Consider the following 22,061-nt stretch of genomic DNA (forward strand, 5'->3'; position numbering starts at 1 on the left):
GTCCTTTCTGTCAATGAAAAACACATAGGGTTCGAGGTTCCTTCCGAAACGGGGCTGGCTAATTTAGCCCCTCCCACAAGCCCAAGGGTCTGTTATATCTCTGATCCTTGAGTACCTCTCTCACTAAGACCGACCACAGCAATCCAGGCTGGAAAAACAAAAAACAGAAAACAAAACTAAGAAAGAGGAAGGAAACAAAAGCTGCTACTTATGGAAGATATAGAAGGTAAGACCAAACTGATTTGATCCGAAGTGTTAAGAAAAAAGGAGAGGGGGGAAAAAAAAGCCTAGATCAAAAGCAAGTACTTGAAAGAACTAGAGGCAAAAAGCCCTGAATGAACTTTCCCACCCTCTTCCTTCTGAGAGGAGGCAGAGAAAGAACTTGGGAAAAGTTTTAGGAAGCAAAGCTGAGGGTTTTAATCAAGAGTGAATCTTGAGCCAGCTGGATGAACTCATGAATATTAATTGTATGCAAATTGTGCTTTTTAGAGGCGAATGGATTTTGTTGTTGTTCCCTTGCTGCTTTAACTGGCAGCTGCTTCATCTACAGTCTGGAGTCATCTAGCCTGTGTTAGATCCTCAGCAATGTATTTTCTTGAAGATGCTGGGTTCTGTGTAGATTTGTTTTTGAATTTCCTGTGTACTTTGCTGTGGTGAAATTACCAAAGGCTTCCCTGCTGGGAGTTGGATGGATAAGTTAATGTGGCAAAAGGCTGTCACAACAGGACCCTGGAGCAAGTCTTACAAAAGGCTGAGAGTTTCCTGAGATGTGTGGGAGAGTGTGCTTGTCAGTGAAGGGTAAGGAGGAATGAAGGGAAGAATAAGAGAGTTCTGTCTCAAAAGAGCAGGTCATATCTGACTGACTACATTTATATTTTGTTTCAAACCACAAGAACAGCGTGTTTGCACAAATGGTGTGCATGCTCTGTCTTTTTACCTCTTTTGGGCATTTTCTGCCAGGACAGAGAGCCAGCTGCTTGCCAGACTTTAGAAGCCTGGAAGAATCTCTGCAGGAGTGAAGGAAAGTAGAGTCTCAAACCTTCATCCCTGACTTTAAATATACCAGCACATTTTTATCACAAAGACTGTGGAGGAATAAGATGAAGAGCCAACAGATTGCTTACAGTTAAAGTAATGATAGCTGTTAAGGTTGACTAAATCTTTAATTCTGTGGTGGGAGCTGTTCTAAGCTTATTCCACGCTGTTTAGTCCTCACTTCAGCCATTGGAGGTAAGTACTGTCATTATTATCCCCATTTTCCAGATGAGGAAGTTGAGGAACTGGGAAAATAACTCATCCTGGGAATGACATAGTTAGGAAGTAGTGAATGTTGCTGTGAGCAGGATCTATATAAGGGCTTTTCTGCTCCCTACCCCTTGCACTGTGCTGTTGCTCTGCTCACGAGGCTCTCCCAGATGCCTTAACATTTGTGAATTCCTGAAGCTACCTGGAGAAATGATGCTGATAAAATCTCAGGTATGTGAAGGAACTGAACTTTGCAATCAGGTTCATATGCATTTTTCTCATTTGGCGCTCAAGGGCATTCTTTATGAGAGAGAAGTGAATATTGTTCTTATGGCCTTTTACAAAAGAGGTGAACTGTCAAGAAGAGTTAGGTGATATGAATCATACAGCTAGTTGTTGAAGAGTCCAGATGAGACCAGAAATTCTCTGCTTCTCATTTCTCTTCTACCTACAGAGTGAGCCCAGTCATCTGTGAACTTCTGCCCCAACATCCTCCCCCCTCTCCCAGCTAAGTCATCACTACTGGGCTACTTTCAGTTCCCCAAGGGAACTGCTCTTTCCCTTCCTCTTAGACTGTTGCAAGGCACTTTCCTGCACCTTAAGGCAATTTACCCCCTTTATTACTTCATTCTGAAGCTAACTTGCTTCATTTGAAATCTTGGCTGTATCATTTACTGTGTGCCTCAGTTTCTTACCTGTAAAATGAAAAGAATATCTGTTTCATATTGTTGTTGGCAGGACAATACGGGAAGATCCATACAAGGGTCTTAGAAAAGGGTCTGATAAGTGATAGGTGCTCATTGAGTGTTTGCTGTTGCTATTGCTCCTTCAAGCCTAACCATGAGGATTACAATCCCTTTAAGCCTTCTCCAGTACTTTGAGCCCAAGTTAGATCCCATCTTGGATGTTTCTACAGTATCTCACTCTTTATGCTGAAGGTGACAATCATATGTATCTATATTCCTGCCCCTTAAACCGCCTTCCACACTTCCTTAGTTACAATTTCTTTGTTTTTGCCTTGTTCAAAGTGAGTCTTCAAACTCATAACCACATGATTTTCAGCATGGACAGGATGGTAGGAGAGAGACCTCCATCATCATAGAAGCACAGAAGTCAGGGGCCCAATGTAGGTGCTTGTGCAGCAGTCCTAGAGGACTTGCTGCCAGAAGCCACTCAGAAGCTGATTGACTGAATACTGATTCAGGAAGATCCAGGAGAGATGCAGTGGCCAGTGTTTGGAGTAAACCCAGAGTCATCTTCATCAGATCCACTACAGGTTTCTGACATCCTTATTGTGAGTCACTTGGTGGTCACACTTGCCAGCTCCCATGACAGGTTCTTGAAGTAGTGTCCATCTTAAAGAAGATGCTATCTTTCCCCATGGGGTGGTATACCCTGATCTCTGTGCAAGTCAGGAAGATACTGACCAGTCATGAGCACCTTGAGCTCCTTAATGAGCACTTAATAAGGATCTTGTAAACTAAGTATTTTTATCTTAGCTAATTTTCACTTAAATTTTCACTTAAAGGAGGCGGGGCTTCTACCTTGCTGGTGCCTGTAACTCTGCACAATCTGTAAAGACATTCTTGTAGGTAGATACATAAAACCAAAATGTGTCTCCTCTCACCGTGGATGATGTTTACTGCTAACATGACTCTGCCAGAGAACCAAGTTTAGCTGAGTTTTCGATCCATCCCCTATTCAGCAAAGAGCCAAACTGGAGATTTTAAACATGTTCTGGTATTTCTCTGCTGTTTCTGAGCTTCCCAGACCCACTTCATAGCAACCTTGGTGCCTGAGACAGGGTGCTCTCACAGTGAAAGAAAAACAAACACTACAGAGGTTGGCCCTGGTTAAAATGATAAAGTACATTCAATTTGTTGCCAGCACACCCTCCCTTTCCTCTTCCTGGCATACCTTCAAATCAATTCAACAAGTATTATTGTGTGTCCACCATTTGTAAGTTCCTATGCCAGTTGCTTGGGATATAAACAGCTTGTCTTGATCTAGTATGGGAGGGAGACATAAACACAACCATCTCTAACTGAAACCAGGCTCAGTGAAGTACTAATAATAGCTAACATTGATTATTTATTATGTGTCAGACACTGTAATTTTTTTTGTTGGTGGTGGTGGTAGTGGGGCTTGAATTCTGGGTTTGGGTGCTGTCCCTCAGCTTTTCAGCTCAAGGCAAGCACTCTACCACTTGAGCCACAGTGCCACTTCCGGTTTTCTGGTGGTTAATTGGAGATAAGAGTCTCACCCACTGTCCTGCCCAGGCTGGCTTTGAACCATGATCTTCAGATCTCAGCCTCCTGAGTAGCTAGGATTACAGGTGTGAGCCGCCAGCGCCCAGTTTGTGTTGTCCCACGTAATCTTCACAACTCTGTGATATTGGTTCCTGTATCTTACAGTTGTAGGTGGAAGTTAACTTTGCCAAGGTCACACAGCTAGCTAGTAATAGGTAGAGAGTGAATTTTGACTCATGTGATTAACTCATGTGATTAAGATACAAAGCCTGGTCTCTTAAAATGTGAGTTTTTACTTCTAAGAGCCATATAGTAGTCTAAAGAGGGAGCCATGAGAAGCTGGGCGCTGGTGGCTCATGCCTGTAATCCTAGCTACACAGGAAGCTGAAATCTGAGGATCACAGTTCAAAGCCAGCCCAGGCAGGAAAGTGGCGCTGTGGCTCAAGTGGTAGAGTACTAACCTTGAGATGAAGAGCTAAGAGACAGTGCCTAGGCCCAGAGTTCAAGCCCACAACCGACAAAAAAAAAAAAAAAGAAAGATAGAAATGATAGAAAGAAAGAAAGAAAGAAAGAAAGAAAGAAAGAAAGAAAGAAAGAAAGAAAGAAAGAAAGAAAAGCAATGAGAAGCAGAATTGGGAGTGATGGCTTTTTTTTTGGGGGGGGGGAAATGCAGCATTTCTTGGACTTGGAGCCTACTACTCATTAGAAGTCCTTCCCCCTCCCAACAATGCTTAAGGATTTTTCTCTTTTCCTTACCCAAACAATAGCCTAGAATGGAGAGTTAAAAGCTCTTTCTCCTTTCCAAGTTCTGAACGAGCAGAATATTTATGTGTCTATGCTGGAGATTTAAAGGCAGAAGTCCAGAGTCTAGCTCTGGCCATAAGTTTGGGATTACCAATGATATAATCAAATAAACCTTTACAAATGAATCAGCTGCACATTAAATGATTTCCTTAATCATAATTTTCCTGTCTGGTGATAAGATACATCTGGCAAGCCATTTTTACAAATTATTGTTATTGGTATTGCTTTTACTTGGCCAAACCATATTTGCAGTGTTTCTCTCTCTCTCTCTCTCTCTCTCTCTCTCTCTCTCTCTCTCTCTCTCTCTCTCTCTCTCTCTCTCTCTCTCTCTCTCTCTCTCTCTCTCTCTCTCTCTCTCTCTCTCTATTTCCCCTCATTTCCCCTCCCCTCTTGGTGGTTTCTCCAATCTCTACAATCATTGTGTCCTAAGGAAGCAGTGTTTAATTCCACTGGCAGTTGTTTAGATGTGCTGGGCTCAGCTTGTGCAGAAGGAAGGTGAGGCCTGGGGAGAATAACATAGAGTTTATTCTTTGAAACATTTTGGAGAGATGCCAAAATGGAAGGGAGTGCTTATAGTTAATAATATCTGACCATTTTTATGGCTTTGATGGAAGTACAGAAGAAAGGAGTTACAAGCTTAGTCTTGGTGATTGTGTATGTGTGTGTTTCCTGAATCTGTGTTCCTCAAATACACATTTTCATCATTGGAGATAATTTTAATATGCAGATTCTCATCTGGAAGTTCTGAGATAGGGCTGGAGTTAGGCATGTCTAGCATTATAATTCCCAAGTGATGATAATGTTGACCCTCCACAGACTACACTTCAACTAGCAATACTGTAGAGTCATTGCATGCTATAGTCTAAGGGTTTATTTTGGTTCTAACTGACCATGTCCCCTTCCTGTCCCAGCTACCACTTTGAATCACCAGTCAGCTATTTGTCAATGCAGGATGATGGGAAACCTATTTCATTTGTTCATTCATCAAATGTATGTCCTAGAACAGGACAGTAAGGCCCCTAGTTGGCTATATCCTAGGAACCAGCCTGAATCTTCAGCACACTCTTGTATTGGAGTCCCTAAACATTCCTACCTTGTTTCCATGGTTCTAGGTTTCCCTAAGCTTCTCTTATTGTCTACTTCCTGCTTAAGAAATACTAGTGTGGAATGTGTGTCTGTCTCAGGGTGTTAGAGTCCTGAGGACCTGGGCATGGTGGAGACTCAGGTCCCTGAGATTGGGAGCAGCATGCCTGGAGCATTGTCTGCACTTTGAAGAAGCAAAGTGGGAATCCTAGACACAAAGGCAGGAGAATGGATGCACAGCAATACACTGGACTTTCTTTAGGTTTGGAAAATTGGAGGGGGGTTGTAACTGAAGTTACGGAGAAAGAAGCCAGGGAAGAGATTACCTTACAGGCATGCATCTTGCACTTTTCAGCTACAATATCAAAGTGACATTAGAGACTCAGGAATAGTGGCAGAATATGCCCCACAGTAAGAAGTGTTTCCTTTCTCAAAGATGTTTTTAGTTTTATTATGGTTTTTATTTTCCATGAAAAATATTTTTTTTTCTGGCCATGGAGTTTGAACTCTGGCCCTTGGTGCTGTCCCTGAGCTCCTTTTGCTCAAGGCTAGCACTCTGCCACTTGAGCCACAGAGCCATTTCTGGCTTTTTATGTGATTAATTGAAGATGAGAGTTTCATGGACTTTCCTGCCCAAGGCTGGCTTCAAACCCTGATCGTCAGCCTCCTGAGTAGCTAGGATTACAGGCATGAGCCACTGGCACCTTGCTCATGTAAAAGATTTTTGATAGGATTTCCTTTTTTAAGCTAGGCTGGTCTTGAATTTTCTGCCTGAGATCTGATTCCACTGGGACAATAGACATGTGCCACCATACTGGGCAACAGAGGTATTTTGTAAAAGGAGACATGCGTATTATGTCAATAATTTCAAACATTATCATAAAACATAATAGTTGAAATAACATGTAGGAAGTGATAATGACATTTCAAAACTAATGACCAGCACATTTGAAATCTGGTGCATGAAAGTATAATGATGCATGAAATGATTGAAAGGACTCCTTTTATAGTCCATATTTAAGGAATAATTTCATTTAAAAAGACAAGGGGTTTCTTTTGAAGGATGTAAATACAGTAATATAGTTCTTTATGACTATAAATTGGGTGAGAAGAAAAATAATCCCTCATGATATTTTGGTGTGTTTCTATGAAGTCCCCTTTTCTTTTCTTTGTCGGTTGTGGGGCTTGAACTCTGGGCCTGGGCGCTTGTTACCTGAGCTCTTCAGCTCAAGGCAAGTGCTCTACCACTTGAGCCACAGTGCCACTTTCAGTTTTCTGGTGGTTAATTGGAGATAAGAGTCTCCCAGACTTTCCTTCATGGGCTGGCTTTGAATTGTGGTCCTCAAATCTCAGCATCCTGAGTGGCTAGGATTACAGGCATGAGCCACTGGTACCTGGCTGAAGTCACCTTTCTCCATGCCTGGGTTGTTTCTCTCGTTTAGTATTTTTGAGTAGGACCTTAAAAAGCTAAGAGATAGCACCACACTCATTGGACTGTATGTTAAAGTATGGTTTTTTAGAGCAGCAGTGAATTAAAGCATTTTCCATTTTATAGTGTAGTCTTTCTTAGCTTTTTTTTTTTTGTCAGTCATGGGGCTTGAACTCTAGGCTTGGGTGTTGTCCCTGCGCTCTTCAGCTCAAGGCAAGCACTCTACCGCTTGAGCTACGGTGCCACTTTCAGTTTTCTAGAGGTTTATTGGAGATAAGAGTCTCACAGTCTTTCCTGCCCGGCCTGGCTTTGAACCAAGATCCTCAGATCTCAGCCTCCTGACTAGCTAGGATTATAGGCATGAGTCACCAGCACCTGGCCTCTTAGCATAATTTTTATAGTTATAGACTTCATGTAACAATTCCCTATTTCACTGAACATTTAGGTTTTTCCCACTTCCAATAAATGTCTTTGTGGGGAATTTTTCCATAAGTAAGTATTCACTCTGAGGATAGAATCCCAGAAGTAGAATTACTTGTTGAAAATTTGTAAATATTTTCTAAAGTACTTCATCTCTGTTGCCAAGATGCATTCCCAAAGGGTGGACTCCTTGTGATCCCATAAACAGTTCTGTTTGACTAATCCCTCACAGCTTTGTTCATTTTTATATTGTCCAACACCAGGATGCAAACTCAGTATTTGATGCTTTTGCTCCTTGGCTGGCGCTTTACCAAATAAGCCATGCCTCCAACCTCAATTATTTTGAAAAAAAAATCTTACCTACTTTTATTTTTTTTTTGTCAGTGGTGGGGCTTGAACTCTGGTCCTGGGCACTGTCCCAGAGCTCTTCAGCTCAAGGTTAGCGCTCTACCACTTGATCCACAGTGCCACTGGTTTTCTTGTGATTAATTGGAAATAAGAGTCTCATGGACTTTCCTGCCCTGGCTGGCTTTGAACTGCGATCCTCAGATCTCAGCCTCCTGAGTAGCTAGGATTACAGGCCTGAGCCACCAGCACCGGACAGTCTTACCCACTTTTAAGTTTTAGTTTTCATTTGTTTCATTACTATGAATTTGATTTCTTAATTAATTTTCTTTACCTTTTGGATACTATTAATATCCTTATGACTATTTAAATGATGTAAGTGCTTCATTACATAAAAATATTCACCTTTTTCACCATACTTGTAATAATGGTTTCTCTGAAACTGCTCTTAGGATTTTTGCTGCTGTTTTGTTTTTATGCCAGTTCTGGGGCACAAACTCAGGGTGTGGGCGCTGTATCTGAGCTTTTTTGCTCAAGGCTAGTACTCTACCAGTTGAGCCACAGCTCTACTTCTGGCTTTTTTGATAGTTATTTGGAGATATGATTCTCCTAGACATAACTGTCTGGACTAGCTATGTACCACAATCCTCACATCCCAGTCCCCTGAGTATCTAGCATTACAAGCATGAGCCACTGGGACCTGGTTACTCTTAATCTATTTATATGAATTGCAACTATGATTAGATCCAACACAATCTCATATAGAGTTGTATAATTTTCTAAGTATTTTGATATTACTTTCTTTTTCTTTTTGTCTGAGTATTGAACTTAGGGACTTATGCATGTAAATACTTTATGCCCCCAGTCCATTTTACTTTTTTTTTTTTTTTTTTTGCTGGACATGGGCTTAAACTCAGTGCCTGGGCACTGTTCCTGAGCTGCTCTCTGTTCAAGGCTAGCTCTCTACCATGTGAGCCACAGCACCACTTCCATTTCTTCTGAATAGTTTTATTGTAAATAAGAGTCTCACGAAGTTTTCTGCGATCATCAGATCTCAGCCTCCTGAGTAGCTAGGATTACAGGTATGAGCGACTAGCGCCCAGCTCCATTTTACTTTTAGTTTTTCAGAGAGTGTTTGAGTAGCTGGTATAGTGTGTACCACTATACCTGGCACTCACACTACATTTTTAGTGCCTCTTTAAGTCACAGCAGTTTTCTAAATTTTTTATTATCTTTAAGTAGTTGTCCAAAAAAGTTGCCATTCTACAAAACAGTATATGAATACAAGGTGTCTGACATTGTCACCCATCACTCCCAACCCATACCTTCTCTCACTTTGCTTTTTTTTTAATTGAGATTAGGTGATTATGTAAATTTCACATATTTCACAGTATTGAAATTACAGCAGTTTTAAAGTTCTAAATTGTTTTTTTAGCCCATTATTAATTTTATTTTGTTTCATAATGAATGGTAAGAAAGAACGGCTGTATGATTTCTAAGGGCTTTTTTTTTTTCCAATCCTGGGGCTTGAACTCAGGGCTTAAGCACTGTCCCTGGGCTTCTTTTGCTCAAAGCTAGTACTCTATCACTTGAGCCACAATGCCACTTCTGGCCTTTTCTGTTTATATGGTACTGAGGCATCAAACCCAGGGCTTCATGCATGCTAGGCAAGCACTTTACCATTAGGCAACATTCCCAGCCCTCTAAGGGTTTTCTTGTAACTAAGCATATGGTAAATTTTTGTGAACTTTCAGTGAATACTTGTGAATAGAACATTCTTCTGATGATATAAAACTGGACATCTGTTAATCCAGTCTTCTCAATTATATTATAATTTTCTCCTATGTGAAGTTATAGTGTATATACATTTTTTATATCTTATTAATGCCTATACAAATTTTATTTCCAGAGAGAAAGAAGATATGAATAGTTTTTATTTTATTGTGAACTTACTAGAAAATGGAGAGGGCAGTGAGAAGTTGAGAATATGAAATGAAGATAAGTAAATGCTGAGAAGTAAGTCAATGTCTTGGGAAAGATATAGGATGGTAGGGAAGTATTCTTGCATGATATCTCGAGGAGTTGAACCTTGTGTGTCTTCAAAGTTATAGTGTAGAATGTATGTGACTAAACATTCTCAGGCCTTTCCTCTCAAATGACCATGATGGGCCCCAGGAGGCTAGAACTAGGATATTGGGGTCCAGTTGGCCAGATTCAGAAGATGAGACACAAATCTTTGAGCCATAAGACCTGAATGATTTTATTCAGACACATTCAAAGAAACATGTTTGAAGAGATGTGTCATCAGCAAGATAATTTATTAGGTATTGCACTGAAAAAGAAGGACACCCACAAAATTTCCTAGTGAGAAAGTGAGTAAATAGAAAAATAATAGCTTAATGTTCATATTATAATTTAAGTTGTATAAAATATTGCTGATACCATTTTTTGCTTAGTTTTTTTTCTTTACTTTGGCACACTTAGAAATAATCATAAAAGGCTCACATTGTATTCCTAGGTATTCAGGAGGATCGTGGTTCAAGGCCAGTCTGGGCAAAATATAAGTGGGACCCAATTTCAACTAAAAGCTGGATGCTAAATCTGAGGTATCTGTAAGATATGAAGTAGGGAAAAGATATTCTGTTTGTTGCTGGAAATTTGAGTGCAGAGCTTTCATCTAGCAAGACTGGATGAAATCACCAAAGAAGTGAGTACAACTCAAAGGGGGAAGAAGTTTCCAGCCTTGAAATAGCCCAGCTTTAAAGAGGAGAAACTATTCAGACAAAGTGAAAGAGAAAGGCACATAGGGAAGGGGAAATAGAAGTTGGGGTAAAGAAAGGGGATAAACTAGGAGAGTATGTTATCCTGGGAGTGAAGTAAAGTAATATATTTTGAGTGAAGAAAGTGGTAAATTGGGTCTCAGGTTGCTCGTTGGTTAAATAAGACGAAACCGAGGCTTGATCATGGCATTTAGCACAACAAAGGTCATCAGTGACTTTTTTGGGGTCAGTCATGAAGCTTTAAACTCAGGGTCTGGGTGCTGTCCCTGAGCTTTTTCACTCAGTGGTAGCATTCTATCACTTTGAGTCACAACAGTACTTTCAGTTTTGCGGTGGTTAATTGGAGACAAGAATCTCACAGTCTTTCCTGCCTGGGCTGGCTTCAAACCAGTCTTTAGATCTCAGCCTCCTAAGTACCTAGGATTACAGGCATGAGCCACTGGCACTCAGCTATCAATGAGTTTTATAAGTCACTTTTGGTGGAGCAAAATTCTCCATGCAGTTATTAGTCCCAGTGCTCTCTCATCCCTCTGTCCAGACTAAGGAAGATTAGTGATATTAAAGAACTTGGTTGAGAGAGAGAGGAAGGTGTGGTTCCTCAAAGGAAATTGAGAGTCCTGGTGCCAGAAGAAGGGGAAATGGACTCTTGGCAGTCAACAACAACAAATGTTCACTTCAGCTAGAAATAGTCTGTCCTGTGTATCCTAGATGTAAAATCTTTTAGGAAGGAACAATTTATTGGAATCTTTGATGGATACTGATGGACCACCCTGATTACAGACATTTTCTGTAAAAGAACAGTCAGAGATGCCCTTTCCCATGAGACAAAATGGTTCTTGTCAGAAACATTTCTTCTTTAGGTTACAAATATTCTCCCCGTAGTCAAGAGCCATCATAAATTAGCCACTCCCTAATACATACAGAGGATCCCTGGGGCTTTCCTGACTTCTTAATTACATTAGACTAGTTACACATATTTTTCTTAATTCATTGCAATGCTTTTTTATGTGTGTATGTATCTATGATTTATTTATTTTTGTGCTTGTATTGTGGCTTGAACTCAGGGCCTGGGAGCTGTTCCTTAGCTTTTCCTTTAAGGCTAATATGCTTGAACACTTGAACCACAGCTCCACTTCTAGATTTTTGCTGGTTAATTGCAGATAAGAGTTTTATGGACTTTCCTACCCAGGCTAACTTCAAATTGTGATCCTCAGATCTGTCTCCTGAGTAGCTATGATTATAGGCATGAGCCACAGTAACCTGCTGTATATCCTCCAGTGGATTTTGGTGATAGAAGAATGCTTTTCCCCCATCTTATTCCAGCTTTGGTTTGCTTTGACTCATCCCAACCCATTCAGCCAAGTAGCAGATATACACCAAGACCCACATATTAGAGCAGACTGCACTGATGGCCCTTGCCTAACTAATAAACTTCAAGGCAATGTCAGTTTAGCCAGGTTTAACTTACAGTACTTTCCTTTGTCGGACAATATAGTTACTGGTTTGACACATTAGAAATCAGTAGTTTTGAATGGCAAAAACCATTAATGACAATTTCCTTTTTAAATGTTGTTTGGCATTTTCTTACGAGTCATCATAATACATACAGTTATCTTAGATGTCAAAGACATGCTCTAGAAAATATTCCAGTTTATCCCTGCTAAAATACTTAAAGCACTCCTATTACTCTCAAGTACCCACAACCAGGGCTACTACAAACAACTGATATACTGTGTATGGAACAGGTGTAGGATGAAAATAGCAGACACAGAAGCTGTGCAATTTATAATTTGCAAAAACATTCTATGCAACCCTAAAAAACCCCTTCTTATTACATTCCAATGCAAAAAAGAGAACAATTGTTAAATCAAAATGGAACTACTAATTAGTCAGATGCTTTCTAACTTCTCAGTAGACTAATTAGGCTTCTGTCTACTTGCTACATTTTCCTATAACAATGTTTCAGGTGGAAAGAAATATATATATATATATAAGCTTTTATATGTTTTTGTCTCATCGCCTATTCCAAAAACTTGTCCTTCCATATTCTGTCTGTATATCAAAGATGTTTCTAGAGATAAAGAGGGATGGGGTAACAATGGTTAAAAATAAATGTACTTGTTGCCTTCCCAGTGTAACTGTAACCCCCCAGCTCATCACCTTTTTTTTTTTTTTTGGTCAGAACTGGAGCTTGAACTCGGGCCTGGGCACCGTCCAGTGGCTCAAGGCTAGTGCTCTGCCAGTTGAGCCACAGCACCACTTCTGGCTTTTTCTGTTTATGTGGTACTGAGGAATCGAACCCAGGGCTTCATGCATGCTAGGCAAGCACTCTACCGCTAAGCCACATTCCTAGTATCCCCCGCACCCAGCTCATCACCTTTTCAAAAAAAAATCAAAAAACTAAACCCCCCTAAAAACCTCAAGTGAACCACTATAAACAAAGAAACTCACTTCAAACTAAAGAACCAGCAAAAGTTGTGCATGATACATTATATGCATCATCTATTGGCTAATTACAGACTAGAACCCAACTCTATTCTCCAGCAAACAAATCACATGTCCACAAATGGTCAGACACAAGATAAGACTCTTAAACCTCAGCAGGTACTTTATGGGTGAATTAGGAGTCTCATGGACTTTCCTGCTCCAGCTGGCTTTGAACTGTTATCCTAAAATCTCAGCCTCTTTGTAGTTAAGATTACAGGTGTGAGCCACTGGTGCCAAGTTATTAGGATAATTTTTAAGAATAGTTGCACTTGATGGTTAGATACTAACCCCAAGTGGAAATGCATAGGTGATTTGAAAAAAAAATCCATTAATGTAAACATAAATAAAACGTATCATCTGTATATTTGAGAAAGAACACACAGTCAGAAGACTTCCTGGGGACAATGTTAAACACTTTGTGTATATTGTTTCCTTTGGCCTTCACAGCAACATTCTGAGGTGAGATTGCTTTTCTTCCCATTTTAGAGATGAGGAATTGAGGGCACCGTCATATACTTAGGAGGGACAAAGGTGAGAAGCAGACCTAGAAATACCAGACCCACAGTATTAGTGCTATAACTTAGAGAAGTTAACTTCTCACATTACATTTTATGCTAATTATAGCTGCTGATGTTGAATGGATTTTTGTTGTTGTTGTTGCTGGTCATGGAGCTTGAACTCTGGGCCTGGGCACTGTCCCTGAGCTCTTCAGCTCAAGGCTAGCACTCTACCACTTGAGCCACAGTGCCCACTTCTGGCTTTTTCTGTATATATGATACTGAGGAATGAAATCAAGGACCTCATGCATGTGAGACAAGCACTCTACCACTGAGCCACCTTCCCAGCCCAGAATGGAATTATTTTAACTGAGGGATACTACATATTTCCTTTTAACCAAGCATACCAAAAGGTAAAAGCTTGTAGTTGATAGTTCAAGATGATAACTTGGACATTTTGAGCACTTATTTTATGGTTCTTTTATTTTTTTTTATTTTTATTTTTTTTGTTTTTGCATCCAGTCGTTGGGCCTGAACTCTGGGCCTGGGAGCTATCCCTCAGCTCTTCAGCTCAAGGCTAGTGCTCTACCACTTGAGCCACAGCACCACTTCCAGCTTTTTTCTGTTTGCTTATGTGGTGCTGAGGAATCGAACCCAGGGCCTCATGCATGTAAGGCAAGCACTCTACCACTGAGCCACCTTCCCAGCCCCTTTATGGTTCTTTTAAATACTGATAGATATATGGCCCTATAAATAGGAATAAGACAAAGTAGGAACTATACTCCTAAACACCTACACACACACACACACACACACACACACACACACACACACACACACACACACACACACACACACACACACACACACACGCACATCAACTAATTGATTAATTAATTTTATCATTCATGGGACTTGAACTTAGGCCTGGGCTCTGTCCCTAAGCTCTTTTTGCTTAAGGCTAGTGCTCTACCATTTTGAGCCACAGCTATACTTCAGGTTTTTCAGGTGATTGGCGATGAGTCCCACAAACTTCCCTGCTTGGGCTGGCTTTGAACAGTGATCCTCAGATCTCAGCCTCCTGAGTAGCTAAGATTACAGGCATGAGCCACTGGCCTTACTTACACTTTTATATCCAATACCAAGCACATTTAGGCAATTAAATATGATTCAATGAATGAATGAGTATAAGGGTTAATGAATGAAGTTATGAAACAGCAATGTCCTTAAGGTCTATTAAAACTTTTATAACTATTTTTCTCTCACTAAATCCTCCATAGAGTGTTTTGTTTCATGCATTCATGTGCCTATCCTTTGTAATTTTTTTCCTTCCTCAATGTCAGTGCTCTCTAGTAGAGTATCTGCTCTTTGAAAGAGGGAGAGAGTAAGAAGAAGTTGCTCAGGGAAATTCAGATTATTGTGTCAATGAGAGGATTAAGTGTGAGTTTGATTATGAGTTTGAATTCAGGCCATGTCTGTATCCAAAAGCTTTGATCTGAGGTGTGGGGTCCAGATGCAAGAGCATCTGAGGAATACATTCTTGGTCTGTGTTCAAGTGCTTAGTCTTTCTCACTCGTCTCCAAATACATGCTCAAACTGAAGTCAGACCCTGTGCAAAAGAACTGAAACCAATGGAAATAGCCTGTATGAGTTTGGCCAACATTTGTATTTAGGATGACTTGAAATAAGAACTAGGACTGGGTAACCAGACATAATGTCAGTTAAACAGGCTGCTACATACTCTGGAATGGATTTAGCTAAGGAATGTCACTCAGACCCCAAGGGGACACTAAATTCCAAGACACAAGATGGGAACAATAATGGCATTTCAGATGCTTTCCCACTAGAATAAAGAAAGTCCATAATAAACTCCAGTAATTGGGTGGGTTTGGTCCTCAGGAGATGAGAATGTTATGTCTTCACTAGGGCTGCTATGTAGTGACAAAAGGAGAGACCAGTTATGACAGTTTTGTGGTTAGGAGTGCCTTTGTCTTCTTGGATTTTTTTTCTCCTGTTTGTGAATGTGACTCTCAAAATACATTGCTCTGAACTAAAGGTAATAGTGAAGATCACATGAGAGATTTGGATTACAGTCATCTCTAGGGTTTAATGTTCCATGTTCTGTGCTAACTGACTTTTACCACCTTGTTTAACCCTACCAGGGATGGGGAACATCCAGCCTTGGGGCTCTATAGCCTGGAGAAGTCATTTGGTGCATGATGGGACCGACACATATGCTTCTGTTATCTGCCCGTATCAGTCATTTTGTATGGCCTGTGAGTGATGTTATAAATATCCAAATGGCCTGTGGCAGTAAAAAGGTTCCCCTCCCCTACACAACAACACTCTTTTTTCTTCATGTAGAATATTTCTATCACCCCCAAATAACTTCAGGGCCAGATGTGGTGGCATACACCTATAAACCCAGAACTCAGGAGGCAGAAGGTTGGTGAATTTGAGGCCAGTTTGGGCTGCAAAGCAAGACCCTATCTCAAACAATTTTTTTTGGGGGGGGGTCCGGTCGTGGGGCCTGAACTCTGGGCCTGGGCGCTATCCCTCAGCTCTTCAGCTCAAGGCTAGTGCTCTACCACTTGAGCCACAGCGCCACTTCCAGCTTTTTTCTTTTTGCTTATGTGGTGCTGGGAAATTGAACCCAAGGCCTCAGGCATATAAGGCAAGCGCTCTACCACTGAGCCACCTTCTCAGCCCCTCTCAAACAATTTTTTAAAAAGATTTTCTCATGATTCAATGCATTTTCATTTCTCTTGGGAGGATTTATTGAGTGAAGAACTCAAAGTTACTTTATGGGTGAAGAAGGATTCCACATATCCATCCCACGGGACCACGCAGAGGCAGGCAGGCACAGGAGAAAGATTATTACAAAGTTTATTAGAGGAGCCATATTTCCCCAAGAGCACATGGCCTCTGTTACCATCCAGGTAGCAGGAGGATCTGAGGTAGGAAGTGAGGTAAATGGGAGTTCAGGTGGGTCTGGGCAGAGAGAGGGAGGGGCCAGCTGTATGGAGGGAACTCCAGGAATGGGAGGGGGCCCAGGTGTGGGTGGAGCTGAGGACCAAAAGTGAGTATAATACTAACATTCCCCACTCTGTTGTTTAATAATAATAGGGGGTAGAGGCAGAGGTACTTTCTTCTGTAGCTACTTCCTGCTGTCAAGGGGCGAAGTAGTCAGGGGTCTCTGCTTTGTTGCTCGGCCAGGTACCTCCATGAAGCATCTGTTTGACAGTTTGGTTGATAAGGGTCCTCCTTTTTCCATGGCAATAGTTATCTAAAATGTAAGACACAATTAATAAAAGGCAAAAATTGCTGTAAGCAGCCCAAGAGAAGAATATGCCATGGAGGGATTGATTTCCAGAAGGGGCTATCAAAGACCTGAAATTGTCTTTTTTTTGTCTCAGATTGGAGACATAGCATGGTACCTGACCCCCGGCATCCTGGAGGAGGGGGGGAGTAAGACTTTTTCTGCTTTAGGATCATAGTAACCTAGGAGGGGTAGCAGAGATATTTAAAGGTATCAGAGCCAATAGATGTCATGGGCTCTTTTGGCTACTTCCTGCTGGACTGGGGGCATCAAGGAATCCCTGGAGCTGGGGTTTTAAGGGTCCAGGTCTGCACCGGGCAAGACAGGGCAGTGTAAGTGATGTCTCTGGTTGCCTGAAGGAACAGGATGGCCTTGACTTGTTTCCAAGTGGTATCCTGGGAAGGGGATGTTATCCTGTTGAAAGAGACTTTTGGAAAGATCGGGCAAAAAGCTGCCAAGGTGACAAGGTCAGTTAACATGAATGACATAGGACATTGGACATGGGCCAGAAACATTCCATTTGGAGTATAAAGCCCAAGTGTAGCCCATTACAGGGAAGGTGGTAATAACTGGACTCAGGGCAAGAAGGCAGAGAGGAGGTGTCTAGGGTTTTTTTTTTTTTTTAGGGTAACTGGGTAGGGGGAGCATAATGGACTGGTTGGGAGTACCAGTCAGAAGCTACTATAAATACAAATAGCAGGCAAAAAGGCAAGATGGCTAACTTTTTGTCTAGATAGAAGGTAGACAGGAATGGACATTAGGTGGGCAAGCAGCTATTTCTCTTGATCTCCCAGCTCTGATTAATTTTGAAAGGGTGAGTGTAAAGTGACTGCATTGAGATTGTCATCTCCTCTTACTCCTCTGCATGGTTTTCCATGGTCAGGACTGACTTTGTCCTGGTGGGTGTCTCAGCGTCCGTTGCTGGGATAGGTTGTCCTAGTTGGCATTTACGGTTTGGACTCAAGGCCTGGGCACTGTCCCTGGGCACTTCTGCTCAAGGTGAGTGATCTACCACTTAAAAGTCACAATGCCACTTTCAGCCTTTGGCTGGATACATACAGGTGAGTCTGAGCCATGCCTCCAGCCTGGCTCTGTGCTGATTAGCTGAGAGATGAAGTTTTAGAGGCATTCTTTTTGCTCTGGATAGCTTTGAACTGTGGCAAAAGGAGTCTTTGTTACAAAAGCCCTTTTATTTCCAATTAAAGCAACAAGGAGATCAATGAGGTAGAGGTTACCTATAACTTGTCAGATTCAATTACTTGTCAGAGTTTTTTTAAATAAAACTCAGTAGATGTTTTTAACCTGAGACTGATTGGCACTCTAAGTGCTGCCCACTGCCTCTGGGAAGCCTGTTTAAAGTGGCTTATATACAGTATTTAACCTTTATCAAATGTACAGGCCTTTTTCTGGGCTACAGCAGCATAGCCTGTTTAACACCTTGGTTTATAAAAGCATTTTTTTGGCTGGCGGAGGAATCCGATTTCTAGTGGCCCCAACAAGGCCTACCTGTGTAGGCCTTTAGACAGATCTCAATAGGGACATAATCTCAGCTCTACAAGCTTTTTAACAGATGAATTTAACCAGCTCAAAAGTTACTGCCAATTAGGACTTTGAACAGATACAGGGGGTTTGCGATTTACATTTTACAACCTTAGCTTTTACTGCTATCACAGATGACTGGCAAGTTTTGCCCAGTTAGACCAACATGGGTGTTAGGCATGTTTACAAGCTATCTTTCCATGACCTCCTGCTTTGATCAATTTTTTTGGAGGACCAAGCTCAAGTAACTCAGGATCTGATACCATTTTTGTCATCCAAGCAATTGCTTGTAATTGCCTCTGGATGTTTTAACAATGGGTAGTACATTTTCTTTTTGTTTCACATTTGAAATAAGGGACCGAAAAACTGAGTGGGTCTTCTCAGAATAGAGAAAGATCTAGAGACCATGACATATGAAGAACATATAAAAGAGGCAGTGAAAACTAATGTGCCTGCTGTTATATGGTAGTGCCAGGCGAGCACTGGAAATCTGCTCCTGTCTGGAAGTTTAGCCAAGAGACTAACACATAAACCTGACAAGAACAATCAAATAGTGAGAGAAAGGGTTATTTATAGGGATGTTTGGGGGGAAGTTCAGTGTTAGAGGGCAAGTGCTCATGGATAGGGAGGATGTGAAGGAAGAAGATTTCCTTATTGTCTCAGTGACTAGCATTTTGCATTAGTTGGTCTTACCTCTTCCTTCATTTTGTTGTTTCATTTCCCTCACAATTATTTCATTCTTTTACTAAAAGCTCTTAAATTTTCTTTTCAATCCCTGGCCCTCTGGATCACAATCTTAGTGGTTTTAGGATTCTTTAGTGATAGGAGCAGGGATAGGATAAAAAAAGACTGAGGTGGAGGTAGAAGCTTTGGCTGAATTTAATGCTCAGCTCCATCTTAGTTGGGCAAGTCTCCTTGCTCTTTAGCCTCAGCTTTCTCATACCTGTTAAGTGTGTGTGTACGTGTGTACTCCTGTACCCACATATGCCCTCTGTGACCTAGGAAGTTTTGGGGGGAATCAGAGAATAGACTAGACATAAATGTATTTTATACCAGCTACTAGTGGCTTATGCCACTTATGCTTTGCTACCTACTTTCTAAAAAGGCTAACAGGTAAATATAACTTGTTCCATAATCATCTCTTCCCAAGCCCACCTTTGCTTGTCTTTAGTTCTTTTTTTAGTTATATTTCAGATAGGGTCTTGTGGGTTTGCCCAGGCCATTCTCATATTGTGATCTTCCTACCTATGCTTTCCATGTAGCTAGAATGACAGGCATGAACCACCATACTCAGCTTACCAGCTTATTAGCTGAGACAGGTTCTCACTTTTTGTCCATCTTTGTTTCACACTATGATCTTCCCAACTGCTGCCTCCTAAGAGCTACAATGCCCAGCCCCAGTTATTGTATTATCTTCTATTTTAGGGGTTTGACAGTACTCTTAGAAATTTTAGCTAAGTAGCATTAGGAGTTTTTTTTATTTCATAGGTATGCAGAAAAAGAACGATATCTGCTTATTTTATTCCTGGCATTTTGATTGTAGGAAAAAATGTTTGAATTTATTTTTAGGGCAAGTCACATGGCAGAAATAATAACAAATATTTGTGGTTGTCTTGGGAACTCAGCTTCTAGATATTGCTGACTATGGAAAGGAGGAACAGATTGGTCACTGGGGCAATTTTAATAAATAATAGAGCCACAGGAAGCCTCAGGAGAAGAATGAAGGAGGTAAACGATTAGGCAAAATTTTGTTGTTTTTGTCTGTTTCTGATTACTGTATCCTGCCTTGCTGAGAGAAGAATGCTTTATATAATCAAGTGTTTTTCTAGTTTATTTTGTTTTGTTTTGTTTTATGCCAGTCCTGGGGCTTGAACTCAGGGCCCGGGTGCTGTCCTCCAGATTTTGTGTTCAAAGATATTACTGTACCATTTAAGCTACTACTCTGCTTCTGGCTGTTTTGGTAGCTAGTTGGATAAAAGAGTCTTAAGGACTTTCCTGTCCAGGCTGACTTCAAAGCATGATACTTAGATCTCAGCTAAGATTACAGACCCCAGTCACTATCATCCAAGTCTTGTTCATTTATAAAAGAACAATCAGCTTGAATGCTTACCAAGTTGTCCATATGACAGGATTGATCTTAAAGATCCAAGACACTGAAGCCAGGAAATTTAGATTCTTGTATTCCTGATCTTTCTTGGAATTACCTGTTATGTGTGGCATTAAATGGTGTAGTACCAGCTAGTCACAAACTCAAGTTCCTTAGAATATATAGACTTCATGGAGACACTAAAAATGTCTTCTGTGGCTCGTTGCCAGTACTTCTAGCACCAGCAGCAATTTGCTACAGCCATCCTCTGAGCATGCTGCTGTTTTTGTAAAGAATAGGACTAACTGCAGGGCATAAAGACTTGAGAAGAATACTCTGCTTTGTTCTTAGGTCCTTGCAGGACTAAGGGGCCGTTTGGGAAACCAGTAGCTATATGACCTCCTGAGTTGTACACTACCCACCTCTTGTGTTCTCTCAGGAAATGTTTGGTGCAAACTCACAATACCCAGAACTTAGAAAGAACCCTTAGAGTGCAATACTCATTCTCTGGAGCTACTGAGCAACGAGGAAGGAGGACAGAAAGTAAAGCTAGAGACTGAGGTAGTAGCAGCAAGAAATAATCAGTAGGGTCTGCAGAGCTCAAAGGCTGGCACTACTGTACTCCAACAGGCTAAGAAAATGAGGGGGAGGGCAGGCCTAAGGTAGTGTGTGTGATGCCCAGCCACAGGGATTGTAGCTGGCTACAGAGGTGATGGGGATTGTCAGGAAGCACAGGTAGCAGGCTCCAGAGCTCTGCATAAAGTTTTATGGAGTGGTTACCCCTTTGATGAAGGCATTGCAGCAGCTGGCATGACCAGACAGCCACTGTGGAATTCTCCCTCCTTATTCTACCCTTAAACCCAGTCTTTTCTAGGTTCCTCTGCCTGCATCTCCCATGGCATTGTTTGAATAATTTCTTGTACTAGTTAGGATTTGTATTAAAAAAGGTCCTTTCTTCCAGGTCAACTGCACTGATCCCTCAAAAACAAAACAAAACACACCTTAAACCACTCCAATGAACCTACTTTCTAGTCCTACTTTGCTTCTTGCTAGCTATACAACCTTAGCCATGTAAGTTCTCTGAGGACTGATTTTAATTATCTGGAAAATGGCTTTAGTAGCTGTAATAGTTTAAACTTTTGGGGGGGTCGGTCGTGGGGCTTGAATTCTGGGCCTGGGCACTGTCCCTTAGCTCTTCAGCTCAAGGTGAGAGCTCTACCACTTGAGCCACAGCCCCACTTCCGGTTTTCTGGTGGTTAATTGGAGATAAGAGTCTCACAGACTTTCCTTGCCTGGGCTGGCTGTGAACTGTGATCCTCAGATCTTAGCCTCCTGAGTAGCTAGGATTACAGGTGTGAACCACCAGTGTCCAGTTTGCTTAAAACTTTTGAATGAAGAAATACAAACATAATCTATAGCTCTCTTTGGCTCAAGCAGCAGTTGCCTGAACTTTTAGCCAAGATCATAAGGTCACTGGAGACAAGACTGGCCACAAAATCAACCTAGCAATTTCCAAGGCAGAAACCACCTGTGACAGTTTTTCTCAGAAGGTGGCTACATAAACTGACTACATTGACTACAGGAAGTAGGTACGTAGGTAAGTGGGGAGAGTGGAAAGTTAGTGTGTCAGTCTCTCCTAATACCTATACCAGTAATCAGACAAGCTGTTCAATTTTCCATTCTCTACTCATCATTTGTGTGACCATGGGCCTATTAGTAAACTCTCTGACCTCTGGTTGCAGAATATTCTAAGGATGTCTTCAGTGTTGTGAGTATCT

The 22,061-nt window shown here is 41.3% G+C and overlaps 1 protein-coding gene across 4 annotated transcripts in view; it reads left to right on the forward strand.

Moving 5' to 3' along the window:
* Positions 1-22,061, forward strand: part of LOC138826167 (ectonucleoside triphosphate diphosphohydrolase 1-like) — a 96,326-nt gene that overhangs the window by 22,970 nt on the left and 51,295 nt on the right. Inside the window, exons 1-2 of one of the 4 annotated variants that reach the window (XM_070021303.1) lie at positions 12-226; positions 1,416-1,476. The exons of 1 other annotated variant lie outside the window; for it this stretch is intronic. Coding sequence is in view for 1 of the 3 variants with exons in the window: in XM_070021302.1 (XP_069877403.1) it covers positions 211-226 (16 nt within the window). In the remaining 2 variants the exon portion in view is untranslated. Of the gene's footprint in view, positions 1-10; positions 227-977; positions 1,231-1,415; positions 1,477-22,061 lie in introns of those variants that run through there. 2 more of the 4 variants (XM_070021302.1, XM_070021304.1) reach the window with 2 other exon arrangements.

Source organism: Dipodomys merriami, unplaced genomic scaffold (genome assembly GCF_024711535.1).
Source record: "Dipodomys merriami isolate MVZ:Mamm:240054 unplaced genomic scaffold, mDipMer1.0.p SCAF_14, whole genome shotgun sequence".
In the NCBI taxonomy this organism is placed as follows: domain Eukaryota; kingdom Metazoa; phylum Chordata; class Mammalia; order Rodentia; family Heteromyidae; genus Dipodomys; species Dipodomys merriami.